The 22,493-nt window shown below is 38.6% G+C and overlaps 1 protein-coding gene across 1 annotated transcript in view; it reads left to right on the top strand.

Annotated features, from left to right (window-relative positions):
* The window catches only part of ELL2 (elongation factor for RNA polymerase II 2), a 71,233-nt gene extending 53,621 nt beyond the window's left edge, over positions 1 to 17,612 (top strand). Inside the window, exons 5-12 of the mRNA XM_084881965.1 lie at positions 1,533 to 1,792; positions 4,206 to 4,330; positions 4,476 to 4,563; positions 6,468 to 7,035; positions 10,692 to 10,758; positions 13,662 to 13,833; positions 15,834 to 15,878; positions 15,970 to 17,612. Of these exons, the coding sequence (XP_084738091.1) occupies positions 1,533 to 1,792; positions 4,206 to 4,330; positions 4,476 to 4,563; positions 6,468 to 7,035; positions 10,692 to 10,758; positions 13,662 to 13,833; positions 15,834 to 15,878; positions 15,970 to 16,086 (1,442 nt within the window). The 3' untranslated portion in view covers positions 16,087 to 17,612. The remainder of the gene's footprint in view (positions 1 to 1,532; positions 1,793 to 4,205; positions 4,331 to 4,475; positions 4,564 to 6,467; positions 7,036 to 10,691; positions 10,759 to 13,661; positions 13,834 to 15,833; positions 15,879 to 15,969) is intronic.
* The last annotated feature ends 4,881 nt before the right edge of the window (positions 17,613 to 22,493 follow it).

The following is a 22,493-nucleotide window of genomic DNA, read 5'->3' as shown; positions in this document are numbered from 1 at the left end:
TTGCCTGTCTTGTGGCTTGAATTAATTCTAAATGACCAGTCATCGTGTGTTGAGCTTCACTAACCATTCTCTGCCCACCTCCCTCCCTCCCTGGAATTGGGGTGGGGATACCCCACAGTAATCTTGTTTGGGTCAGAGTAAGTTAAAAAGGTTTCAAGGGGAAGGGAGTTTGAAATTTATAGCATTTCCTAAACTTTTGTGACCCCAATTCTTTCTTACCCCTCCCCCAAATCTCTATTAAAAATTCAGGGACTAGTACTGTTTGTTAACACTAATGCAACCGAGAAATGGTGAATTGGGAGGTTTGCATTTCCATTTTAGAAATTTCAATGTCTTTCCATTCTGGCAGTCTGGCAGTGTGGGAATACACACCACTGATTCTGGCTTCTCTACTATCTAATTGTTCTCTTGCTGTCTTCACTTTGACACTTTGCTAGTCTTTCACTTTGCTAGCCATTATATTCTGAATCAAGGTCTGCTGAGGGACATGGAGTTAGCAGCCTAACATGAAGCAACAGTGGACATTAGGCATTTGTCCATGAAACCTTTCTGCAAAGAAGTACAAGTAGGAAAACTTGGGTATTTATCATAGAACCCTACAGATGCTAAGAGAGTACTTTACCGTTGAGCTTATCCCATTCAAAGCAGTGCCCTCCCCAACACATAATTGGTGCATGATCACCAGTTTGTTCCCAGTGCATCTGACATTGATCTAGCTGTCTCTAAATCAAGAAAAATTCAGAAACCAGATATAAATCTAATTCCAAAACCCTAATTGCTCTCTAATTTAACAGCTTTTCTTATTGTGGGACAATATTCCTTTCATGTTGAATTTCTTAGTTGTACAGTATTTTGGCCTGATATTTAAAATTAGTTAAGTCAAGATAGTAAAGAACAATAAGAGCTAGTGACATATTCATCCTTTCTCCTTTACCTTCAGTAGGATGGTTTCAAACAGTCCCTCTGGCCAGGCCTCCGGAGTCTAGCATGGACAGAATTATTCAGTAAATCTCCTGCCCCATTAAGCCAGCCATTTTCACTCTAGACCATAGCACTTAAATGACTTCTTTTCCTTAGTCATTATTTCTAGTTGCTAAACTTGTACCTAAAGCAGTTGCCCCTCATTGTATATCACTGCCAGTTGTTTCTGTTCTTTAACCAGAGTGAGCAGTTAGGGACTTAGAGTATATTAAATGAATTATAAGATTATACCTCAGACATTATAAAATGAGGGTCTTACTCAGTTTCATTCTAATTTTCCTTTTCTAGGTGTAATTTTAGAAATAATATGTAATATGTAGAAATAATATGTAAAAAGTTCTGCAAATTTCCATTTAACATCAAATACCTACATCCTTAAAATTTCCACTTTGTTGCTATGATGTGTGTCATTAATTATTATCAATGCATAACTAAGTGGCCAGAATACTTTTATAATAAATATTTATTTCAATAAATTATTTCATTAAAAAAATCTAATTCATATTATTATACACAAATGTGTAACAAATGTCGTTTCTGCTGGACTGTAGGGAAAAGAGTGCAGATTCGGAAAGTACCTCAAGCTCTATCAGATGCAGTGCCTGAGAGGAAACGGTCAACCCCCATGAACCCTGCAAATACGATTCGAAAGACACAAGGCAGCAGCAGTGTTTCTCAGCGGCCATATAGGGACAGAGTGATTCACTTACTGGCACTGAAGGCCTACAAGAAACCTGAGCTGCTGGCTCGACTGCAGAAAGATGGTGTCAATCAAAAAGACAAGAACTCTCTCGGAGCAATTCTGCAACAGGTAAGAACAGCAGGAGAGAGTTCCTTCCACCTACGTTCTTATTGAGAAGTTCATTTAAGAAGGCTTGTTTTTGCTGTAACCACTATTATTATTGAGGCAGAGAAAGTTCAGAATCATTTTTGCTACATGAAATATAACTCCTGAATATTACATTAAAGCATTTGTTTAAAGAATTAAAAACTAATTGAAATGTAGGCATTTATACTAGGATTTATAAGTTAGAGGCTTCTGAGTTGTTAAACAATTAAAGTTTTGAGTCATTATCTTCATTTGGGTTAAATAAACTTTGCATTGAAATTTCATTTTAAAAAAGTAAGTAAGACTCTTTCATTGTCTGTTTTTAATATTGAATCACCTAAATGATTGTCATAATTTTTATTGGTTTATATAGGTGAAGTTGTACAATGTATTACCAATCTTTGGTTGGTATAGATTAGAATATTTTTACCTACTACATAGTTTGTGTCTTGCCTGGTATACTACCATTGCATAGGTTAAGATCGCTTGTCTTCATTAAAGACATGAGTGAAAAAAGTATTAGTTCTGATCAGTAATCTTATAATCACAAGCTTAATTGTAAAAGTAGATCATAAATTTAGTTCAAGTCAATAGTTTGGAACTTCCTATATTTTTTATATTGACTTTGGGTCATAAAAGTTGATTAGCATTCAAATCAACCATAGATGGTAGTCCATATGTGATCTTTTTTTCTAAAGCAGAAATATTTCCAAAGTTGTTCTTAAATTTCATCATTAAAAACAAACAAACAAACAAAAAACCCTGCAGGTTTTCATCTATTATTCAAAGAATAACACTTTTAAGTCTATTTTTACCTATTCTCTCTTACATTAAAGGCATGATACTAACTCTTATGAGAGAGTGAAAGCATAATCTCTAGTTTTGGGGTGTTATTAGCATGTGTAGTAACCCAGATAATAGGAACTCTAAGGATTGTTATATTATTTCACTTTGAGAAGTCTGGTTGTACCTCATGTCAGTTTATTTGCATATTTAAATTTTAAGATAAGCCTACCATTATCTATTTTGCAACAATATTAACATATTAGTACTAATGCCTCAGTACACGAAATTCATGCATGGAGTGGGGGGGGGGGGCTTCCCTCAGCCCAGCCTGCACCCTCTCCAATCAGGGACCCCTTAGCGGATGTTCAACTGCTGGTTTAGATCCGATTCCTAAAATCCCCCTCGCAATCTGGGACTTCTGGTTCCTAACCGCCTATCTCCAGGCCTGATCAGAGAGGCAGGGCTGATCAGCAGCCCACACAGAGGCCCAGAGAGAAACAGGTGCAGCTGCTGGCGAAGTCCGGAGACGGAGGCAACACCTGGTCAGAGGAGGCTACAGAGCAGGCCCTGCCTCTCTCTTCTGACCTCTCTTCGGGCCTGATCTGCAGATCCTCAGCAGTCGGTGCTAGGTCGCTGTGCCCGCACCAGCAGCAGTCAGGGTTGGGTCACACGGCAACCCAGCACTGATTGCAGGACTGACTTTTGGTGTTCAGTGGAGCCTTCAGTCGGTCTTTACAGACCCTGGGTTTTTATATGTTAGGATTCTGCCGAGCTGTGAGGAAAGCATATACTAGCCTACTATATTTAATAGTACTTACACAGAAGTCATTAAAAAGGAGACCTTTCCAGTAGGAATTGACAAGAGGAATAATTTTCTGCCAGCCTTAAAAATGACTCTCCATTTGATTCTTCCATCAGTACATTTGTGTTGTTAATAGAATCTAGGCCTGGACACTCTAGGAATTGTAGTTAGGGGATAAGAAAAGATTACACTTGGGACTAAACTGACAGACTAATAACAGTAATTGTATGTCATTTGAGGGTTATTTTGGTTTATTTCCATTTTTTGGAATTTCAAAGACTGAATAAGTGGCTCTTATTATCCAAGAAAATGACAAAGTTGTCACAATTGATACTATTTATGGAAATAATTTCTGTTGATTACTGAAGGGAAAGTTTGTAACCTAACATTTGGGCACTACTTGGTTTCTACTTAATACAAGTGACTAAAGAATCAAAGTAGATAATAATGATAGCAATGATGTTGATAATATAATATAACTGTTTTTTAATTCCTTTGACTAGAAAAAATTTATTTTAAAAAATCTTTCTCTATTCTTTGCCTAATGTGGGCTTACTATTTGATTAGAAATATAGCAAGTGCAGTGGCCATTTAGGGGGAAATTTTTCTTAGCTATTTACATAAAATTTTAATTGGCCAAATAAAGTTGAATAGCATTTGTTGAGATCAGGTATATGCAAAACGAGCAGTCCCTCTGTGGCCAATTGATGCAGCTATTTTCAATATAATTCCAAAAGGTTACCTGTTTTAGGTTAGAAAAGAGCAAAAGAATCTAATGTTCCGTTCTGTTTTCACACCATGTATCAGGTAGCTAATCTGAATCCTAAGGACCTCTCGTATACCTTAAAGGATTATGTTTTCAAAGAGCTTCAGAGAGATTGGCCTGGATACAATGAAACTGACAGACGTTCATTAGACTTTGTGCTCTCAAAGTAAGTTTCTTTTCCTTTAAAAATGATGCATATAAGATTATTTTAGTCATTGTTATTTTAGTGTTGAGCTGGGAAAAGAGAGGCAAGGGTAAGCTTTCTATCATGAAAATTCTCTCCATAACTGGAACATGTGTGTCCTTTACAGGAAATTAAATACATCTCAGAATGCTGCCAGCACCAGGCGTTCAGAATCTCCTGTCTGTTCCAGTAGAGACATTGCGTCTTCTCCTCAGGTATTGCATAGAATTACAGCCATAGTCCTAAGCGGACCTTGGGGCATCTAGTTAAGTTCCTCTATTTATATGTGAAGAAAGTGAGGCCACAGAAGATGCTTAGCTTGTCTGCCCAAACTCACATCGCTAGTTTATGGCAGAACTCAGTCTGGAATTCAGGTACTAGCTCTCAGCCAAGATCCCTTCTCCACTGTACTACAGTTCTTGTCAGAGTACTTAATGTTTACCTTGTTTTTCCATTTTTAAAGCTTACATTTTGTTGTAAGATTATCTGCTTTTCCATTTGGTCACTAACTTGAAGACCTATCCAATCCTATATATAGTCTCATATTATATAGAAAATTGAAAATATTTAATTTTATCTGAAACACGTTCCAGAAAAATATTCTTGGGGAAAATTTTTTAAAATAAGCGAGCAAAAAATTCTTGCCATTTTTATTTTCTGAAAACAATTTTGCTGTAACCACTATTATTATTGAGGTAGAGAAAGTTCCCAATTAGATCCCAAGCAGAACACTGCAATTAGAATTTAATATGGCTTGGTTTCCCCTAAGCAATTCAATTTGCCTTAGAAAAGGGTACGGAGATCCTGGATAGTATTAGAGTTCAAGTCTGCTTGGTTCTCAGAGGGCCAGCCTTGACCTCTGTATCCCAGGTATTTGGGATTGACAGTGAGATAGACCTCTTTATCCCAGTACTGCTGGCAGAGTGCCCCTCTCTCTGCCCTCCCCTCCCAAGGATTAGAGAGGCAGGACAGATGTGTGACAAGCCGTTAGCATGCTCTGCGTAAAGGCTATTCGTGTCAGAAAATATTAGCAGCCTGTTGTGAGGAACAGAAGAGGAACAAAATGAAAGCATTTCTGACCTTGCATATACATTATCTATAGAAGCCTCAATTGTAATGCCACTTACCATGAAGCTGCTGATATTTCTGATCTGATTATATACTGGGTGCCAAATCAATGGTGCTAAATTGAAAACAGATTAATTAATGGGGTGATTAACTTATTTATCTCAAGCTGCGGTTTAAGCCACAGTATTCATTGGATGTATACTTAATACTTTTCAACTGTCTGAATTTTCTTTCTAATTTAAATACTATTGTTGCTGCTGAATTGGGCTAATCTTAGTGTTTTTTTTAAATGTTTGAAACAGTAATTCCATATCATTTTTATGGACCAGTTATTAAGATTTATTTTCTAATCCAGTGAAGGGGAAAAATGAATAATATTTCAACAATGATTAGTATTTCAGAGATACTTGGAGAATTTACTCTGAAGGTGCTGGCTGTTCCCATCTTCAGACAAGTGAAATAATAAATGACAGTCAAAATATTCATAACTGGAGCATCTTACATTAGAGATTAAATGTAGGCTTATTGTCTTTTACCAACCCTGTTCTGACAGAGGGAGATGGTACAAACTGTGTCCTCCTCTCCTTTATTATAAGTAGGTCAGGAGGCCACTTCTGTTTAGAACTCTCCTGAGTAGTATAATTTACATAAATTGCAATAGTCTCTCAAAGAACTTCGGGTGAGGCTGTATGATGAAAAAGATAGGAACTCCAACATACATATACAGGGTGGGCAAAAGTAGGTTTATAGTTGTTCATATGGAAAAAGACAGGCAGGTTATGATTATTACAATAGCTTTATTAACTTAAGAATGTCACCATGGCACAGTAAACCTGTTTTTGCCCACCCCTGTATTTGCCAGATTTTACTTCTTTACATTAGACATAAGAATTTACGACACTTGTGTTTTTGTGGCTTGTTTGTTTGTTCTTGCTAAGTTTGGAGAAGTAAGCATGAATAAAATTATTCAGTTGTTCTTATGGTAACCAAGGATGCATATATTGAATTTTAGTGCAAACTGGCTCATATTTTTTTCTGTTCCCCCCTCCAGAAACGGCTTTTGGAGTCAGATTTCATTGATCCTTTAATGAATAAAAAAGCTCGAATATCTCACCTGACAAATAGAGTGCCACCAACATTAAATGGTCATTTGAATTCCACCAGTGAAAAATCTGCAGGCCTCCTGCCACCCCCTGCAGCTGCTGCCATCCCCACCGCTCCACCACTGCCTTCAAACCACCTGCCCGCCTCCAACCCTCCTCAGACTGTAGATTCTAACTCCAACTCCCCTAGCACTCCAGAAGGCCGGGGGACTCAAGACCTACCTGTTGACAGTTTTAGTCAAAACAGTAGTAACTGTGAGGACCAGCAAGACAAATATACCTCTAGGACTTCTCTGGAAACCTTACCCTCTGATTCAGTTCTACTAAAGTGTCCAAAGCCTATGGAAGAAAACCATTCAATGTCTCACAAAAAGTCCAAAAAGAAGTCTAAAAAACACAAGGAAAAGGACCAAATAAAGACACACGACATTGAGATGAGTGAGGAAAAGGAAGAGGACCTTAAAGGAGATGAGGAAATTGCCAAGCTGAACAACTCCAGTACAGATTCCAATGAAGGTATTTTATACTTATTAAAACCAACTATACATGAAAATTAATGGGAAAGGGGACTGTCATAAGTGTGAGGTTATGCTGTTTATAATAGTATCAAAGGAGCTTCCCATTTAGTTATTAATCTTAGTATTGTGGTTTTGAGAAGGCTTTTTTTGGACACCTGTTAAATATGGTGTGTGTGTGTGTGTGTATATATATATATATATATATATATATATATATATAGGCTGAGCTGAGGGACACACACCCTCTGTGCATGAATTTTGTGCACTGGGTCTCTAGTATATATATAAAAAGCCAGCAACCAGAACATTGGAATGACTGGCAGCTATGATACCCACTGTGGCCAGCAAACCACCTGATCAGGGGGTAGGGCCAGCCAGCCAATCTTCCCCATTCCTGATGAGACTCTCCCGCCCCGATCACAACCCCCTTATGGTCCTTCCCCCGCAATTGGCCTGCTCCCAATCAGCCCGCCCCACCCCGATTGGCCTGCAGCCCTTCCCCCTGGCTGGCCCTATCCCCAATGGGCCCCCACCACCCTGATTGGCACACAGCCCCCCTCTCTGGCCAGCCCCGCCCCTGATTGACCCCCTGCAATAGGGGGTGGGGCCAGCCAGCCAACCTCCTACAGTTCTTCCCAGCACCCAGCCCCACCCCAGATCAGCTCCCCCACCCCAATCAGGGATGGGGCCCGCTGGCCAGTCACCTGTGGCCTCTCCCCTCAGCTGGTCCAACCCTTATTGGGCCCCAATCAGGGCAGGCCAGCCAGCCAACTTCCCACTATTTCCTCCTTCCAAAGACCCAGCCAGCTGGACCCACCCATGCACGAATTTGTGCACTGAGCCTCTAACTTGTTAATGACATTTGGAAATGACCCTATCATACCCAAGACCCCTTTAAAGAAGGAGGACTTTGCTGCCCTTTTCCATACTGTGATGGTGTTATGCAACCTCAACATGACTTATTATATGCCATTCTTAAACTGATTTAGCTAGGCACATGATTAGCAATAAAAATATTCATTTCCTTCTATGCCAAAGAAACAGGGTCACCCTTGCTTTAATTGATATTAGCACAGGGGAAATATCAAATTCTTTATAGAACAGACGAGGTAAAATTACATTTACAGATTCATAAATCATCTTCATTCAGAGTAAAAGCAATTTGAGTATACCACCATCCGTTGTTATTAATAAAATTAATCATTTCAAGATTTTGAGCTTTAAAAGCCAAATATCTAGAGACCCAAAGAGGCTTAACATAATGCTTTACCTCTAAAGAAAAGCTAACCAATAGGATTGCTTACCTGGGATATAGTGATTTTTAAAACCTAATAACAAAATTGGATTCTTTTTTTCAAGAGTTGTCCTCTAAAGCATAATGTCATACATGCCAGCACATAGAAGACCCCAAACCATCATTTAGCATTGCTGCTCATTTTAAACCCAACATAATCAAGGCAAAATTCCCCAGGAAAATACAAATTCAGAAAAATTATTTTAATGAATAGAGTTTAAGGAGATTTGTCTTTCTTTAACTTACCCTCAATATTAGAAGTATATAATCCTTAGATTTAACTACTGTTTTTACCATGTGAGAAGTTTGATTATAGAATAGTATCTTATAGTGCCTTTATTGACCTGGATTGAATATATTGCATGTCATGGTATCATGGTATTATCTGTTGAAATATTGGCATCAGTATGGTACTGTATAGTGGACTAAGAGATAGGTGTAAGCTTCTTTCCTCAAACACTGTCATTTGGACACAGGTCAGGAGAGGCAAGAGGTAATACAACTTCCCGTTCAGAGTCAGTACATCAGATCCCTGAGTATGCCCCACTCTCTACACTCCCTACCCTTAAGTGGTGATCCTGAGTCAGAGGTTAGTGCTGGGGGGACTGTGTCCCAGGATGTAGAAACCTGGAGGCCTGGAGAAGCAGACTTAGTCTTTCTGAATCCTTCAATGAGGATATGGCATCTTTCAAAGACAATTGAGATTATCATGAACTGAGGAAGGTCAAACCCACATCCCCTGTACCTGTTTGTTGGAACTTAGTTGGTGTCTGTGTCAAAGGAGAAGCCAGGTGACACGCACTTGATGCCTTTATTTTTTTTTTTTTAAGACTAAGGCTGTTGTAAAAACAAGCTTTTTTCCCCTGTGAATCAAAATATACAGTAGTCTCCTTTATCTACAGTTTTGTTTTCTGTGGTTTTAGTTATCTACTGTCAACCTTGATTCCAAATATATTAAATACAAAATTGCAGAAATAAACAGTTCATAAGTTTTACATTGTGTGCCATTCTGAGGAGCGTGATAAAATCTCACACTGTCTCCCTTTGTACCAACCAGGAGGTGAATCACCCCTTTGTCTAGTGTCTCCACCCTGTATACACTACCTGCCTGACACTCACTTAGGGCTGGCTGGGTTATCAGATAGACTGTCTCTGTATTACAGGGCTTGTGTTCAAGTAACCCTTATTTTACTTAATAATGGCCCCACAGCACAGAAGTAGTGATGCTGGCAATTCAGATGTGCCAAAGTGAAGCTGTAAAGTGTGTGCATGTATAGGAAAAACAGTATATGTGGGATTTGGTACTATCAGGGGTTTTAGACACCCACTGGGGGTCTTGGAACATATTACCTATGCTTAATGGGGGACTTCTAATATATATATATCTGTGTGTATGTGTATGTATGTGTATGTATATATATGTGTGTGTGTATATATGCATATATATACATATATGTGTGTATATCTATATGTACATGTACATGAACAGTAAGTCCACAAGTTTGCATAATTTAATAAATATACTTTGTCCTTTAAAGTATTAAACCAAAAAAGTATCAAATATTCACTTTAGTTTTATATTGAACATGTATGTTTTGCCAGCAGGCAGGGTTATGGCTTGAGTTATTACTTTAATTCTACTTTGAATGATAAAAAATTACTCAAGTAAAAAGTGTAATCATACCTTCTGGAAAATGTGCATTCAAACAAATGAAATACTGAGGGATTTTATACACTTCATAGCATAGTTTTGAGGGACTAGCACTTTATTTACTTGTCCTTTTAAAAACAAATCTGTTATGAGGATTAGTGATTAGAGGAGTGTAAGTCTGTGTTAATAACTTATTTTAAATTACTTTAAAGGGATGGGAAAATTTCCTACCCAATTCTACTGTCTGCATACAAAAAGAGTAGCAGTAAAAATACAGTGACCGAAGCAGTCTGCTACCTGACTTCAGTGTCTCATCGGCCTTGTTTGAATCCTATGAAAAGTAGATGTTGATGTAAAATTTTATCTCCCATTGTCTGGCTGCATCTGCCACCGCAGTCTTTGAATTGCTGGGCAGATGCCACAACTGTTGCTGAAAGAATAGAAGACTGACCTTGGGTTAAGATGGAATTCCTTTATTGTGCAGACACTGCAGTAGCCAGGGTGCTTTCAATGCCTGGCGTCGGTTCTGCTGGCGCTGGTCAGAGGCCTCCATTGTTCGTGTTCAATTGTATTCCTTGCTCATTGTTGCTTATTGAGATGGAAGAAAAGAATTTGAGGAAAAGTGTTCCAGATGTTTCTGATCTATTTTAGAAATATAGGCATTTTATAACCGTACTGTTGGTGAACACTTGAATTTCTTTCTTCGTAGGAGTTAAAGAGGGTTGCACTGCCTCCATGGAGCCTTCTTCAACAATTGAACTCCCAGATTATTTGATGTAAGTTCAGATGTCTGCCATTGAGAGAGAACTGTTTAATTTTAGAAACTTTGCAAATTCTTTTCCCACAATTTGCAAATCAGAAAAGTAAGAAGTTCCAGAAATAGTGTCCCGGAGCCACCCCTGCAATTGAAAGGCTGCCATTAAGCCTGCTTGTCCCAAATCCACCCAGCCGGCTTCAGCAGGTTGTGCCTCCCCTTGCTCAGAGCTCTGCTTGGGGGCTTTAAGTATAGAGAAGCCTGTCCTTTGTTCCGGGGCCAGGCCAAGCTTTTGATTATGGAAGATTTCAGGGATCGGACTCTTCAAAGCTGACAGTCTGTCAATGCACAGACCTTCTCTGAATGTGTTTCTGATAAAGTGCTTAAACCTCTGCAGTTAATACAAAGGAGAGGTAGATTGATTTTGTTTAAATAAAGCTATGCTATCAAATTAATTTTAAGAGAATAGTAAAATTTGATCATCTCACTTTTCTACAGGTTATAATGTTTTTCTTGTTGTGGCTACAAGTTGCTAAACGCTGCGCCGGGGACATTTTTGTAACTGGCTATCACAGAAATTATAACTTGGACACATAATTCTAGCTTTTTTACAGACTCAAAGGCTTCATAAGAAGAAAATAATTAAGTTGCAAGAGCCTGGGAAAATGGAGAGTGAAAGAGCAAACAGGTCTAACTGTCGATAGCTTAAAAAATGAACAAACATGCAAAATAGCTTGAATGTAAAATAGAAAATGAAATCTGGGCTGTATGAATAGTTTCTTTCAATTTAGTACCATGATGGACAAAGTTGAATTATGCTATTTAGCCCTCAGTGTCCCATGAAATGTTCATTTCTGGAGTAGAGAATATTTTATACATAAATGTGTTACTTTTGCTTAACAGTAGTGTGAAAGCTATATTTATTGTCAAATGATACAGCAGGAAAACCATAAGACTGGTTATCATCTCTTCTTAACTAAAAAGAAGCCACGTATAGTACTCTCTCATCTGAAATAGTGTTTGGTTTTGGGTTCTGTGCAGGAGCTTTGAAAAGCAGGCACCACTGAGTTGGCCCAGGAAGAGTCAGTTGGGGGACAGCACCTGTCTCCACCAATGATGGGGGGTTCATTTCTCCAACTGCTATGAAAGTTGTCCCCCCCCTCAAATAACAACTACAGTACTGTGCTCTCATTCTCAAGTGATGGATTTTGAAATTCTCTTTTTTGCCCTAGTGATGTATACTTATAATATATGATAGATCAGGTAGGGAGACAGAAAAATAATTCTGACCCTCACCCCATGGAGTAAGGCTGTGTTTTTTCAACTTAATCAGTTAATTCTATATTAAATTTTTTTTTTAACTTACTGATGTATCTGCCTCATCAGTGCATGTCTGATCCCTTATCATGTTTTTAGCTCTTTAAAAATTACAAAAATACAGAAGCTATGTGATTGCTTGCTTTATTTAAGTAAAAGCAACTTATTTTAACAAAAAACTAAGTCATATATATATACACAAAAAATTCTAAAAATAGTGAGAAACAATGAATTTTCAGAAAAAATTACCAAAACTATAAAAATAAAACTTAACTTGATTTCATAAGAAATTGAAAGATCATACTATAAAACCTTAATGGTCAACTTCTGAATAATGCATACTTAATTTCAGTATTCCTAATTTTTATATAATAAGAATACTTCTGCTACTCTGGTTGTGAATTGTCCAAATTGTTTAAAATTTTATTCCATTCCTGCATTAAGAACCAACTGTAGAACTCATACTTTTTGATAAAAATAATAAAGTGCTTTTTGTTAAAATGCCAATATAATCAAATAATCTTCTATAATAACAACACAGCTGTTGGTCGGTTTGTAACTTTCCTAAGGAATTTATTAAATAAAATATTGAGAGAGTGGTTTTGAGAAAGCAGAATGAATATTTTGCATAACAGATTGAACCTGAGTTTCACAATCTGTTTAGCCATCTCCTCACGTACTGTCCCGGGAACTTTCTCCCTAGTGGGCTCCCTCTGCAGTGCGGAGAGGAGAGGAGAGGACATCCCGTCTGGAAAGGATTGCTTCCTTGCTGGGCTGGTGGTGTTCCTTTTACAGCACAGACTCCAGCAGGGCAGCTCTCAAACAGCATACTACCGTAGTCTCCATTACACTTAGAAAATTAAACCTCCACCCTAACTCAGCGTGAATAAAAATATTAAGGAGGACATTAAGGTTGCTCACTGCATTACTTTTCTCACATTTCCAACTAGGTATCTGTGCTATTACATTTAAATATAACTGGAAAGTTATCTGAAACCATTTTGGAGAGGATTGAACTCCAAGGTTTTCCCACAGTGAAGAATATTATGCACCCCCTGGGGCTCCCTGTTTGAAATCTCAATTTTTATCTCAATGAAGTCAAGGGATTTTTGCACAGAGTGCAAAGGACCCTGATGTGATCCCAGCCCCTGGATCCACAAACAAATAATATGAATATTAAAATGCTGGTTTAATTTACTTACCACTGAGTAAACTGACACTCTGGGAAAATGGTCTTCATTCACCAGATCCCTACAAGTGTTCAGACCCCAAAGTAAAACAGCTTTATGGCATTTTTATAAAGAAAGTAAATTAGACTAACAGCACAACACTGCCTTCCTGTTATACAGGTTATACTGTGTCATTTTTTTAAAGGACAATTTTCCTTTTGTATTTTAAATATTTGCCTAATCATAAAGGGGAGGAAGCCTGAGGCACCTTGGTGGCAGCAGGTGTGAAAGGCCCAAAGACAGTTCCCGCATAATTCCCTCGTGTCTTTTTAAATTTATTCTCCTCACCGAAGCTCTCAAGCTCTTCCGTGGGAGAATTGCACCTGGCAGGTCTTGGAAGGAGTGACATGGCTATCTTTTATACTGTTTTCCTTATTAGAAAATATATTGCTATCGTCTCCTATGAACAACGCCAGAATTACAAGGCTGACTTCAATGCGGAGTATGATGAATATAGGGCCTTACATGCCAGAATGGAGACCGTAGCTAGAAGATTTATCAAACTGGATGCACAACGAAAGCGCCTTTCTCCAGGCTCCAAAGAGTATCAGGTAAATGCATGTGTTTATAGACGGGCTGGCTCTCATGTTTTACTTTTATCTCTGCCTGGCCCAACCCCCAGGCATCCTGTTAGCCTTCAGCGTAGGCCTTCTTGCTGACCAGCTTCTCTGCAGCTTTTAGCTTCCATTTAAAATTAGCTGGTAACTAAATATTTGAACTATAGTGCTTCAACCTGTATTTCTCAGTGGAAAAAAAATAACCTTCTATTTAACATCATATGTATAAAATATGCAATATATGCTTAATGCAAACAGTGCTGCAGCAATACATGCAAAGTGCATTGCGAAGAATACCAAACACAAATAAATAGGAAAACAAATTGGATTTTGGCTCCATCAAAACATTTTATTGCGTTGTCAACTTAACTCAGGCTCCAGCTCTAAATATGGTACTGTCCCTCAAAACTGCAATTCCAAATCAATACTTTAAGTAATTTTTAAATAACCTCAGCCTGGCATAGAATATGGAAGATGTAGACATAAAATATAACAAGGGTCTTAATACCACAGAAGGTTGGGGTTTAAGTAAAGAAAAACATAGTGTTTCCAGCTATTCCAGAGACAGACATTTATTTGTTAGCAGGTAGTGATCACTTTTCACTTTCCTACTTTAAGTGGTAATATTACTACAGCTCAAAGAACAGCAGAAGCCTGGCCTGAATATCCTCATGGTTCTTAGCAAAAGGATTAATATAAATGAGTCTTTCCTTGCTTGATAGACCAGATAACTTCGTCGCACTTCACAGGCATAGATGGTGCCGCCGTCCCGGCCCACTGCCCTTGTTCTGACAGGAATCGAGCCAGAGAATGGCTGAGTTTTCCCACAGGGGAGCGCCTGTGTCTTAGATATCCATTATGACTTCTATTAGGAGGCCTTACTCTCTTAAACAAGCCGCCTAGAATTATATATTTTGCCAGAGGAGTTGATGTTTGAGGATTCGAGAAGACGGTGATATGTGTTTCAGGTTTGTTGTTTTCTATGTAGTTATTTACCAGCGTAGCATGATTATCTTCCAAGGATTGTTTGGTGATTAGAAGTAGCTCCAGAGCCAGATGCTGGGTTTGGTTCCAACCTCCTACCATTTAATACTTTTGTGATCCTGGGCAAGTTATTTAACTTGCCTCAAAATCCCCATCCATAAAATGAGGTGACTATAGATTTGTACAGAATAAATGTCAGCATTTGGAACCTGCTTAGATCCATCGCATATCAGGTTATATGATACTTAAGGGTTAGCCATTTTCCCCAGCCACCCAGGTTTCCTCCCTAGAGATAATCAGTAGTGCTGGTTTCAGTGTATTCTTTCAGAGGTGTGTGTGTGTGTGTGTGTGTGTGTGTGTGTGTGTGTGTGTGTGTGTGTATGTGTGTAAGAAAATTCACATAGGTTCCATATATAATTAAATCTAAGAAGTGTAGTGATAAGATACACTATTGTGTTACATTCAAATGAGTTAAACTATGATACATGTTTACCTGATTTCATTAAGATGGGAAGAAATATGCATCTTGGAGTTAATGAAATTCTTAGAATATACAATTGACATCATTTTAAACAAGTGATGTCAATTGTATAAATTGTTCTGCACTTTGCTTTTTTCACTGAACAATACAATGAATCATAGAGAATTTTTAAATATAAGTACATAAACACTTCTCCTTTGTTTAATGCTCTCCTTAGTATTCCTTTGCATGGATTAATGGACACTTAGATGTTGTTTACTATCTTTTGCTTCACAAGCAGTGCTGCAGCAAGTGACCTTCCACACACACCATTTCACTCAGACACCAGGAAATCGGAAAGAAAATCTAAGTGCTGAGCCAGTTTTGCATTTGCTGTATTGATAACAGTTGCCAAATTACCTTCCTTAGTAATTGTACTGATTTACATCCCCATCATCAATATTTCCCCACACACTTTCAAATGTGTATTAACTATATATGTTGAAAACAAAAAAAGTTCTCTTCTGATTTCTAATTTTTAATTTTGTAGAATGTTCATGAAGAAGTCTTACAAGAATATCAAAAGATCAAGCAGGTAGGTGTCATCACTATTGTTTTCTGACATGAAGTTGGGAAGTAATTACAAATTATGTAACCTGATTCCTCCTGTTCTTTTCCATCCACAGTCTAGTCCCAATTACCATGAAGAAAAATACAGATGCGAGTATCTTCATAACAAGCTGGCTCATATCAAAAGACTGATAGGTGAATTTGACCAACAGCAAGCAGAGGCATGGCACTAGAGCTCTGCTTGGACCAGAAGATGTGAATAAACTTAAGCTTATTTATTTAAAATTCCAAATGAGTTGCTCTAAGATTCTAAAAAAGGAAACTTTGCCTGTCGAAAGTTTCAGTATTTGTCAACTTGAGTTAACTATTTTTTTCTTTCTGTCCCCCCTCCCCACAACCCTTGATTGCTTTGCTTCCCTGCAATTTTGAAGCTGCTTTTACTGGTCCTATTTTTTCCTCCCTCAAGACTTATGTTTGTCAATAGAAGTAAATTCTTTTTTAGATATTGGGGATCCAGTATCTATACTTTAAATCAGTTTTTTTCCCTTATAAACTTGTTTGTAATTAGCAATGATTTTTTTTAGATATTGGGGATCCAGTGTCCACACTTCAAAGTTATGTGTGTTAAAAAACAAACCAGTAATGTGCAAGGTGAAATGCGTTTGGATAAACATAAGCCTATTTTCTGACCTTTCTTAATGCAAACTCTTTGCCTTAAATGGTAGAATATTTAGAAATTTGCACAAAATACAAAAAAATTAAAACATTGTATTGGAGGGTTAAGAAATAAAAAGGTCTATGAGTATGTATATGTGTGTAGCTACACATACACACAAATATATATCTATACACAGGCTGACTTGATCTAGAACGGTAAAGTGCCCTGCAAGTTAACCCCCCATTGCAATGGTTGCCTTAAGGTGTTTGCTAGTTATGTATATAGTGTGGTTAATCATTAGCTACACTGCTTCCCACCTGATTGGAGCAACGGGAAGCTCACTGTGGCCTACCAGCGTCTGAAAGCGTGTGCGCGACCTGTGTGTGTGCGGAGGTGGTGTGGATGTGAGCGTGCCTGAAGGAAAAAAAGCTGCTACTCTTAGTAGGCCAAACGCTCAGGTTAAACAACTGACGAGTGTTACTGTAGGTTTTTGTTTTTGTTGTTTTTTTGTGGTTTATTTTTTTCAAATTGCTACTTCTATTGTGAAAGACAAAAGCATTTCCATTTCAACTGTTTGTCAGCTTTGTCGTTGGGCAAAATTGTTATGTTATGAAAATGAAACGAATCTATAGTTTTGGGGCAAAATTATAAAATTAAATATGTAGGTAACCTATTTATATACTGCTATAAAGTATTTTTTGAGGAGAGATGTGCAAAGAAGTTATTACCTACATGAAATGTATATTTAAAGATTTTTTTCTTCATCCTGGGTGCCAGGAATATAAAAAAGAGTGGATATATTTAACAATAGCATACTGTGATTCATCAAACAGCACAAACTTTCAGTTCATGGAGTTTATCTGTTGACGTTGATTTAAACTATCACTTGTTTTATCATGTGGGAACATAAGTTATGTCAAAATGTAAGGATTTTGAACTAATGTTGATTCAAGTTGTGTTGTATTACCGTATTGTCTTTTCAAAGTGCTGCCAGTTAAAAAGGGAAGCATTATGTTTACAAATCTGTTTTGAAATGTTTGCCAAATTTTGGTAGTATCTTTAATAAAGATGTTTGTCTCCAGCATCCAAAAAAAAAAATAACTTTGTTGTGTATCACTATAAACCAGAAAAATATTATTATCTAGAAAACCTGAGAGAGCATGTAGATGAACTTTCTCTTTGGAGTTCTTCTAAAACATTAACTGGAAATAGTAGATAATGTAATATAAATACATAAACTAGACCAAGACTAAAACAAGACCCTCTACACTACACCTCTATAACATTATTTCAGAAACTTAATTTCTATGTAGCATGGACCTCCTAGGAAATTCGATTTCTTTTACCATCGAGATCCCTGGTGCTCTTCCTTTTTCCTAATAACTGGTACAATCATTAGTAAATGTTCATTGATTTCAAACTTTGCAAAAAAGATAGGAAACTTAATTGGGGGTAAATTTGGTCCTCATATTATTATGGTGGAGTATGCGGAGGGATTTGTCTGTAGATAATGACCTCGTTGGTGTTTAATCAAAGATTGTGTGCTGCTATTGCTATCTATGAGTGGTGTTTCTCAAAAGCAAGGTGCTTGGACCACTTACATCACCCAAATTAGAATCTCTGGGTGTAGGGCCCAGGGGGTCACCCACATTTTCCTAAGTATCCTCTCATACTTTGCAAGCTAACGTATGAGGACCATTGGCTTAGATGTAGTGCTAAACCTTAAGTCTCTAAATCTCAGTCTTGAAATGAAGTTCAACTGTTGCAGTTGTGTTTTCTGTTGTTTTTTGTGTGTTTTTTTTTTAAAACCATCTCTATCAGCAGACACACATCACTTTTTTCCTCTACAAGATGAGAGGCACCTTCTCAATTGTTTCACTACCAACTCTTATTTTAGAACCTGTTTACAGACAAGTCTTCTAGTTGTTAATTGTTAGCCCTTGGAGTTCCTACCCACCTACATCAGCGCGTCTTCGGGTTTACAAATTGGGTAATAGAAGCTGGAGATGCTTCACAAAAATCCAGCACTGTATACCCATAGACTTGACCACCAACCTATAAAGGCCTTAAATTAGACATTTGTTGTGTACCAGGGGAAGATCCTTATAAAATGTGTATCAGTTATAAATCTCTGACTTTGCTGCTACCTGAGGCTGCATTTCTTTTGAAGATGGGCATAAGCCTATTAAAATATATCATTTTTCATATCCTACCGTTAGGTTTTTAGATACTTTCAAGTCATCATTGCAGGAATGTGTGGTCACTTAGCTGTTTTTGTCAAAGAATCTATTTAGTGTTTTTTTTGAAAGACGCAGTGTAAAAGAGCATTGTCAAGATGAGTGAGTTATGTCTTATCACATTTCATCTAAAATAATTTGAAGCATTTTTGAAGATTTTTATCAACACTCATAAATTGATTCTAAATTGAATGAGCAGCTAATTTAATATAAACCAAAAAGAACATTAATTAGATGTGGTTTTGTTTTTTATGTGGGGATTTCACTTTCTATCTTGTTGGGTTTTATTTCTCATGGAGTAATTTAGAGGGTTAACTTTCACCTCTGGTGGTAGATGTTAGGACTGGCTCTCTCAAAAGTAATTGGTGTGGTCAGTTTCTATCATTGCTCCATTCATTGATTCCAAAAATTCAGTATTAATTTGCATTCATCTCTGATGGATCTTTTTAACTGTTAGAGGAGTTTTCTTTTCCCTTAAAGTATTTCACTTTATTATGAAAATAAATGCATGCTTGCATGTTGGAAGCAAGATGTTGAAATGAGGTTTAGCCACAAATGTTCCATTAGTTCCAACACTGCTTGGTTGCCTTACCTCTTGAAAACTTTATCCTTTGCTTCTGGAGCTTGCCTGAAACGCTTTAGCCAGTTCATTGTCTTTCTGGAAGGGTGAGTGTTGTCATGTGTGCTTGGTATATGCCTTTACTGCTTCTGAAGTTCTTACAGTTTATTACTCCTCCCAAGTGTTACTAAATCCTTCTATTACATTTACCAGATTGGGGGAAACTTATAACCAGCACTTTGAGAGAAACATTTTGGGAAAGGATATTTAACGGGCACTATTAAATGGAGGCAACAGGAGGTATTATCCACTTTCTATGGAACCTAAAAAACTGAACAAGGCTGTGAGGCTCGTTTCAAAATATTCTGAAGTGTTAAAAACTACATATATACTATATACGCAGTTTCTCAGTTCCATCCAGACCATGTTAGGACTCCCGAAGGTAAAATGTCACAGGGACGTTTCAGTTGTTACTGAGCTCAGCAGCTATGGTGGTCCCTGTTGTTCTACACTGATTTCAGTTCAATAAAAATGTTAACATTGCACTTCTGGTATTTGTTTTGCCTTTATGTCGTTTCAAGCCCTTAACCCTTAACTTTGTCTTAAAAAACAACAACAACAAATTCCCCACACCAAAGTGCTCTCTGATGCCCTAAGGTAAATGATCTTCCTAGGACAGATATTATTTATTGGTGACTCTAGAAAGTGGGAGCAGGGTGTCCGTCTGCTCCGGGACCCTGCCTGTTTATAAGTTAGGACATACCCTCCACAGGCCACACTAGGGGATCAGTAATCATAGTTAGCATTTTTGAGGGTTTTCCTGTGGGATACATACCCTTTTGTATCCATTGTCCCATTTCTCCTCACCACAGCCCTGTTACACCCATTTTGTTGGTGAATAAACTAAGGTTTAGAGAAGTTAAGAAACTTGCCCATCACCCAGCTAATAAACAGTGGAGCCTAAGAAGCCTGATCCCCACATCTGTGTTCTTAACCACTTCTCCATGCTCCCCCTCATACATTGGTACCAATTTAGGGTTAATCTTCACAAAGTGATCATTCTAGTAACATCGGACGGGCTAGAAATGTTTTGATTCAAAGGAGACTAGAATGTGAGTGTGATGTCTACTGGATTATTCTCAGTAGGCTGATTTTATCAGAATTGATAACTTCGAAGGAAGGCCAAAATACTTTTTAAGAAAAGATGTTTCTTTTCTTCATGACTGTGTGTAGTCTTAATGAGGCTGTTTGGAGGAGACTAGGCAGTGAAGATGGAGACAGGAGGCAGGGGTATGGCCTTGGAATCACACCATTTTCTCTTCATATGAAAAGGCTGTCTCCCTCACAACAGCTCTCCCCGTCTGAATTAGCCATAAGGACATTCTCCTGGCTGGATCCTGATCCTCCAGTCTCTATAGGTTTTCTGTAGGAATAATGGAAGATGAAAGGAAGAAAGTCTCAATTAAGCATTGGTGTTAAAAACCTGGAATGTTGCCGAAACCAGTTTGGCTCAGTGGTAGAGCGTCGGTCTGTGGACTGAAAGGTCCCAGGTTCGATTCCGGTCAAGGGCATGTACCTTGGTTGCGGGCACATCCCCGGTAGGGGGTGTGCAAGAGGCAGCTGGTCGATGTTTCTCTCTCATTGATGTTTCTAGCTTTCTATCTCTCTCCCTTCCTCTCTGTAAAAAATCAATAAAATATGTTAAAAAAAAAAAAAAAAAACCTGGAATGTTCAGTGCCAGCAGTTATTCTGGTCAGGTTTACAAGGAGCCTCACGGATTAATGAGATTCCTAACGTAATTGTGGCAGCAGCCCTCTCCCGCCAGACATTTAGCATGTGCTTGTCTTTTGATTCCTTTCCTCAGCTGTAAAGTGGAAATACGCCTTCTTACTGGGTATGAGAGAAGCTTAATTACTGTTTATAAAGCGCCTGGGTGTTCCATGAAAACAGCTATCTAAATTACATATTGTCTGCTGAATGCATAGGGAGACTTGGGAGCATTATTTTCCAGGTGCCAATGGGTCCATTTTGACTGATGGCAAAGGGGACAGAGGCAGAGAGAAGAGAGAGGCTTTAGGTTTCTAGGTGAGTGCTTGGGGTTTTGTCTTATTGAATGCCAGGCCTTCGCGTACCTGCTCCACTGGTTTCGCCTTTCTGACACGGACAGGAGGCTAGCAGTGGCAAGAGATGGTTCTGATACTTTATGATTGCTTAATTGTCATGTTGGGGTCAGATGATTCTGCTGTGTGTGACTGGAGATGCGTCATTCACAACTCCTGCCTGCTTAATTCAACGGGCCAGCCAGGCTGGTTTGTCTCACTGTAATTAGACACTTGGTACAATGTGGGCATTTGTAGATGGACTATAAAAATTCCATATCTGGGTCTGTGAATGTAGGAGAATGCTTCCTGAAGATAAGCGCCCAGAATTAGCCACCAAGTCTGCGTTCTTTTAAAGCGGGGGCTGGTAGGGGAATGGCTGGCTGCCTTTCTATACTCGGGATCCGGGTGGGCTTACAGGATTCTAGACAGGCAGCGGGAGCCAATGTGCCAGTCCCGTCTCCTGCTACACTCACACTCTGCCACCAGTCACACAGGCCTGCCCACAGGGTTTCCTATCTCAGGCCCTTACGGTCACTTGCTGTTCCTTCTGCCCCACCAGCCTTCCCTTCCAGCCCTTCCTCCCTTAGCTCATCCCTCCTTATCCTGAAGATCTCTGTTGGAACATCACTTCTTTCCAGAAAGCTTCCCCTCAGACAAACTCAGGTCACCGTGGCATATGCTCTCATTTTATACTTCTCCTTTAGGGCATTTATTACAATTGTAACCAAGTGCTAATTTTATTATTACTAATTAAGTAAGTTTCATGGAAGTAGAGACTGTCTTGCCTACTAGGGTATCCCCAGCTCCTGGCCAAGTGCCTGGCCTGCGGAAGGTACTCCGTAATAATGGGTTGAAAGAATGAAGGAAGCAGGCTATTCGTGTATGTCACACGAGTTAATGATGCAGAGGACTTGGACCACTGCGAGGGTCTGCTGTGCCATTCGCTGTGCCCGGCCACCTCGTGCCCCGCAGTCATGATGGAGGAAAGGCTCACTGACCTAACTTGGGGAACCCCTTTGCCACGGTTCACTAACTGGACACCTTCAAAGGTGACACGTCTTCCCAACATTGGGTTCACCCCTCC

This window comes from Pipistrellus hanaki, assembly GCF_964339955.1.
Source record: "Pipistrellus hanaki genome assembly, chromosome: 4".
Classification (NCBI taxonomy): Eukaryota; Metazoa; Chordata; class Mammalia; order Chiroptera; family Vespertilionidae; genus Pipistrellus; species Pipistrellus hanaki.
This window is presented reverse-complemented; position numbering and strand designations above follow the sequence as displayed.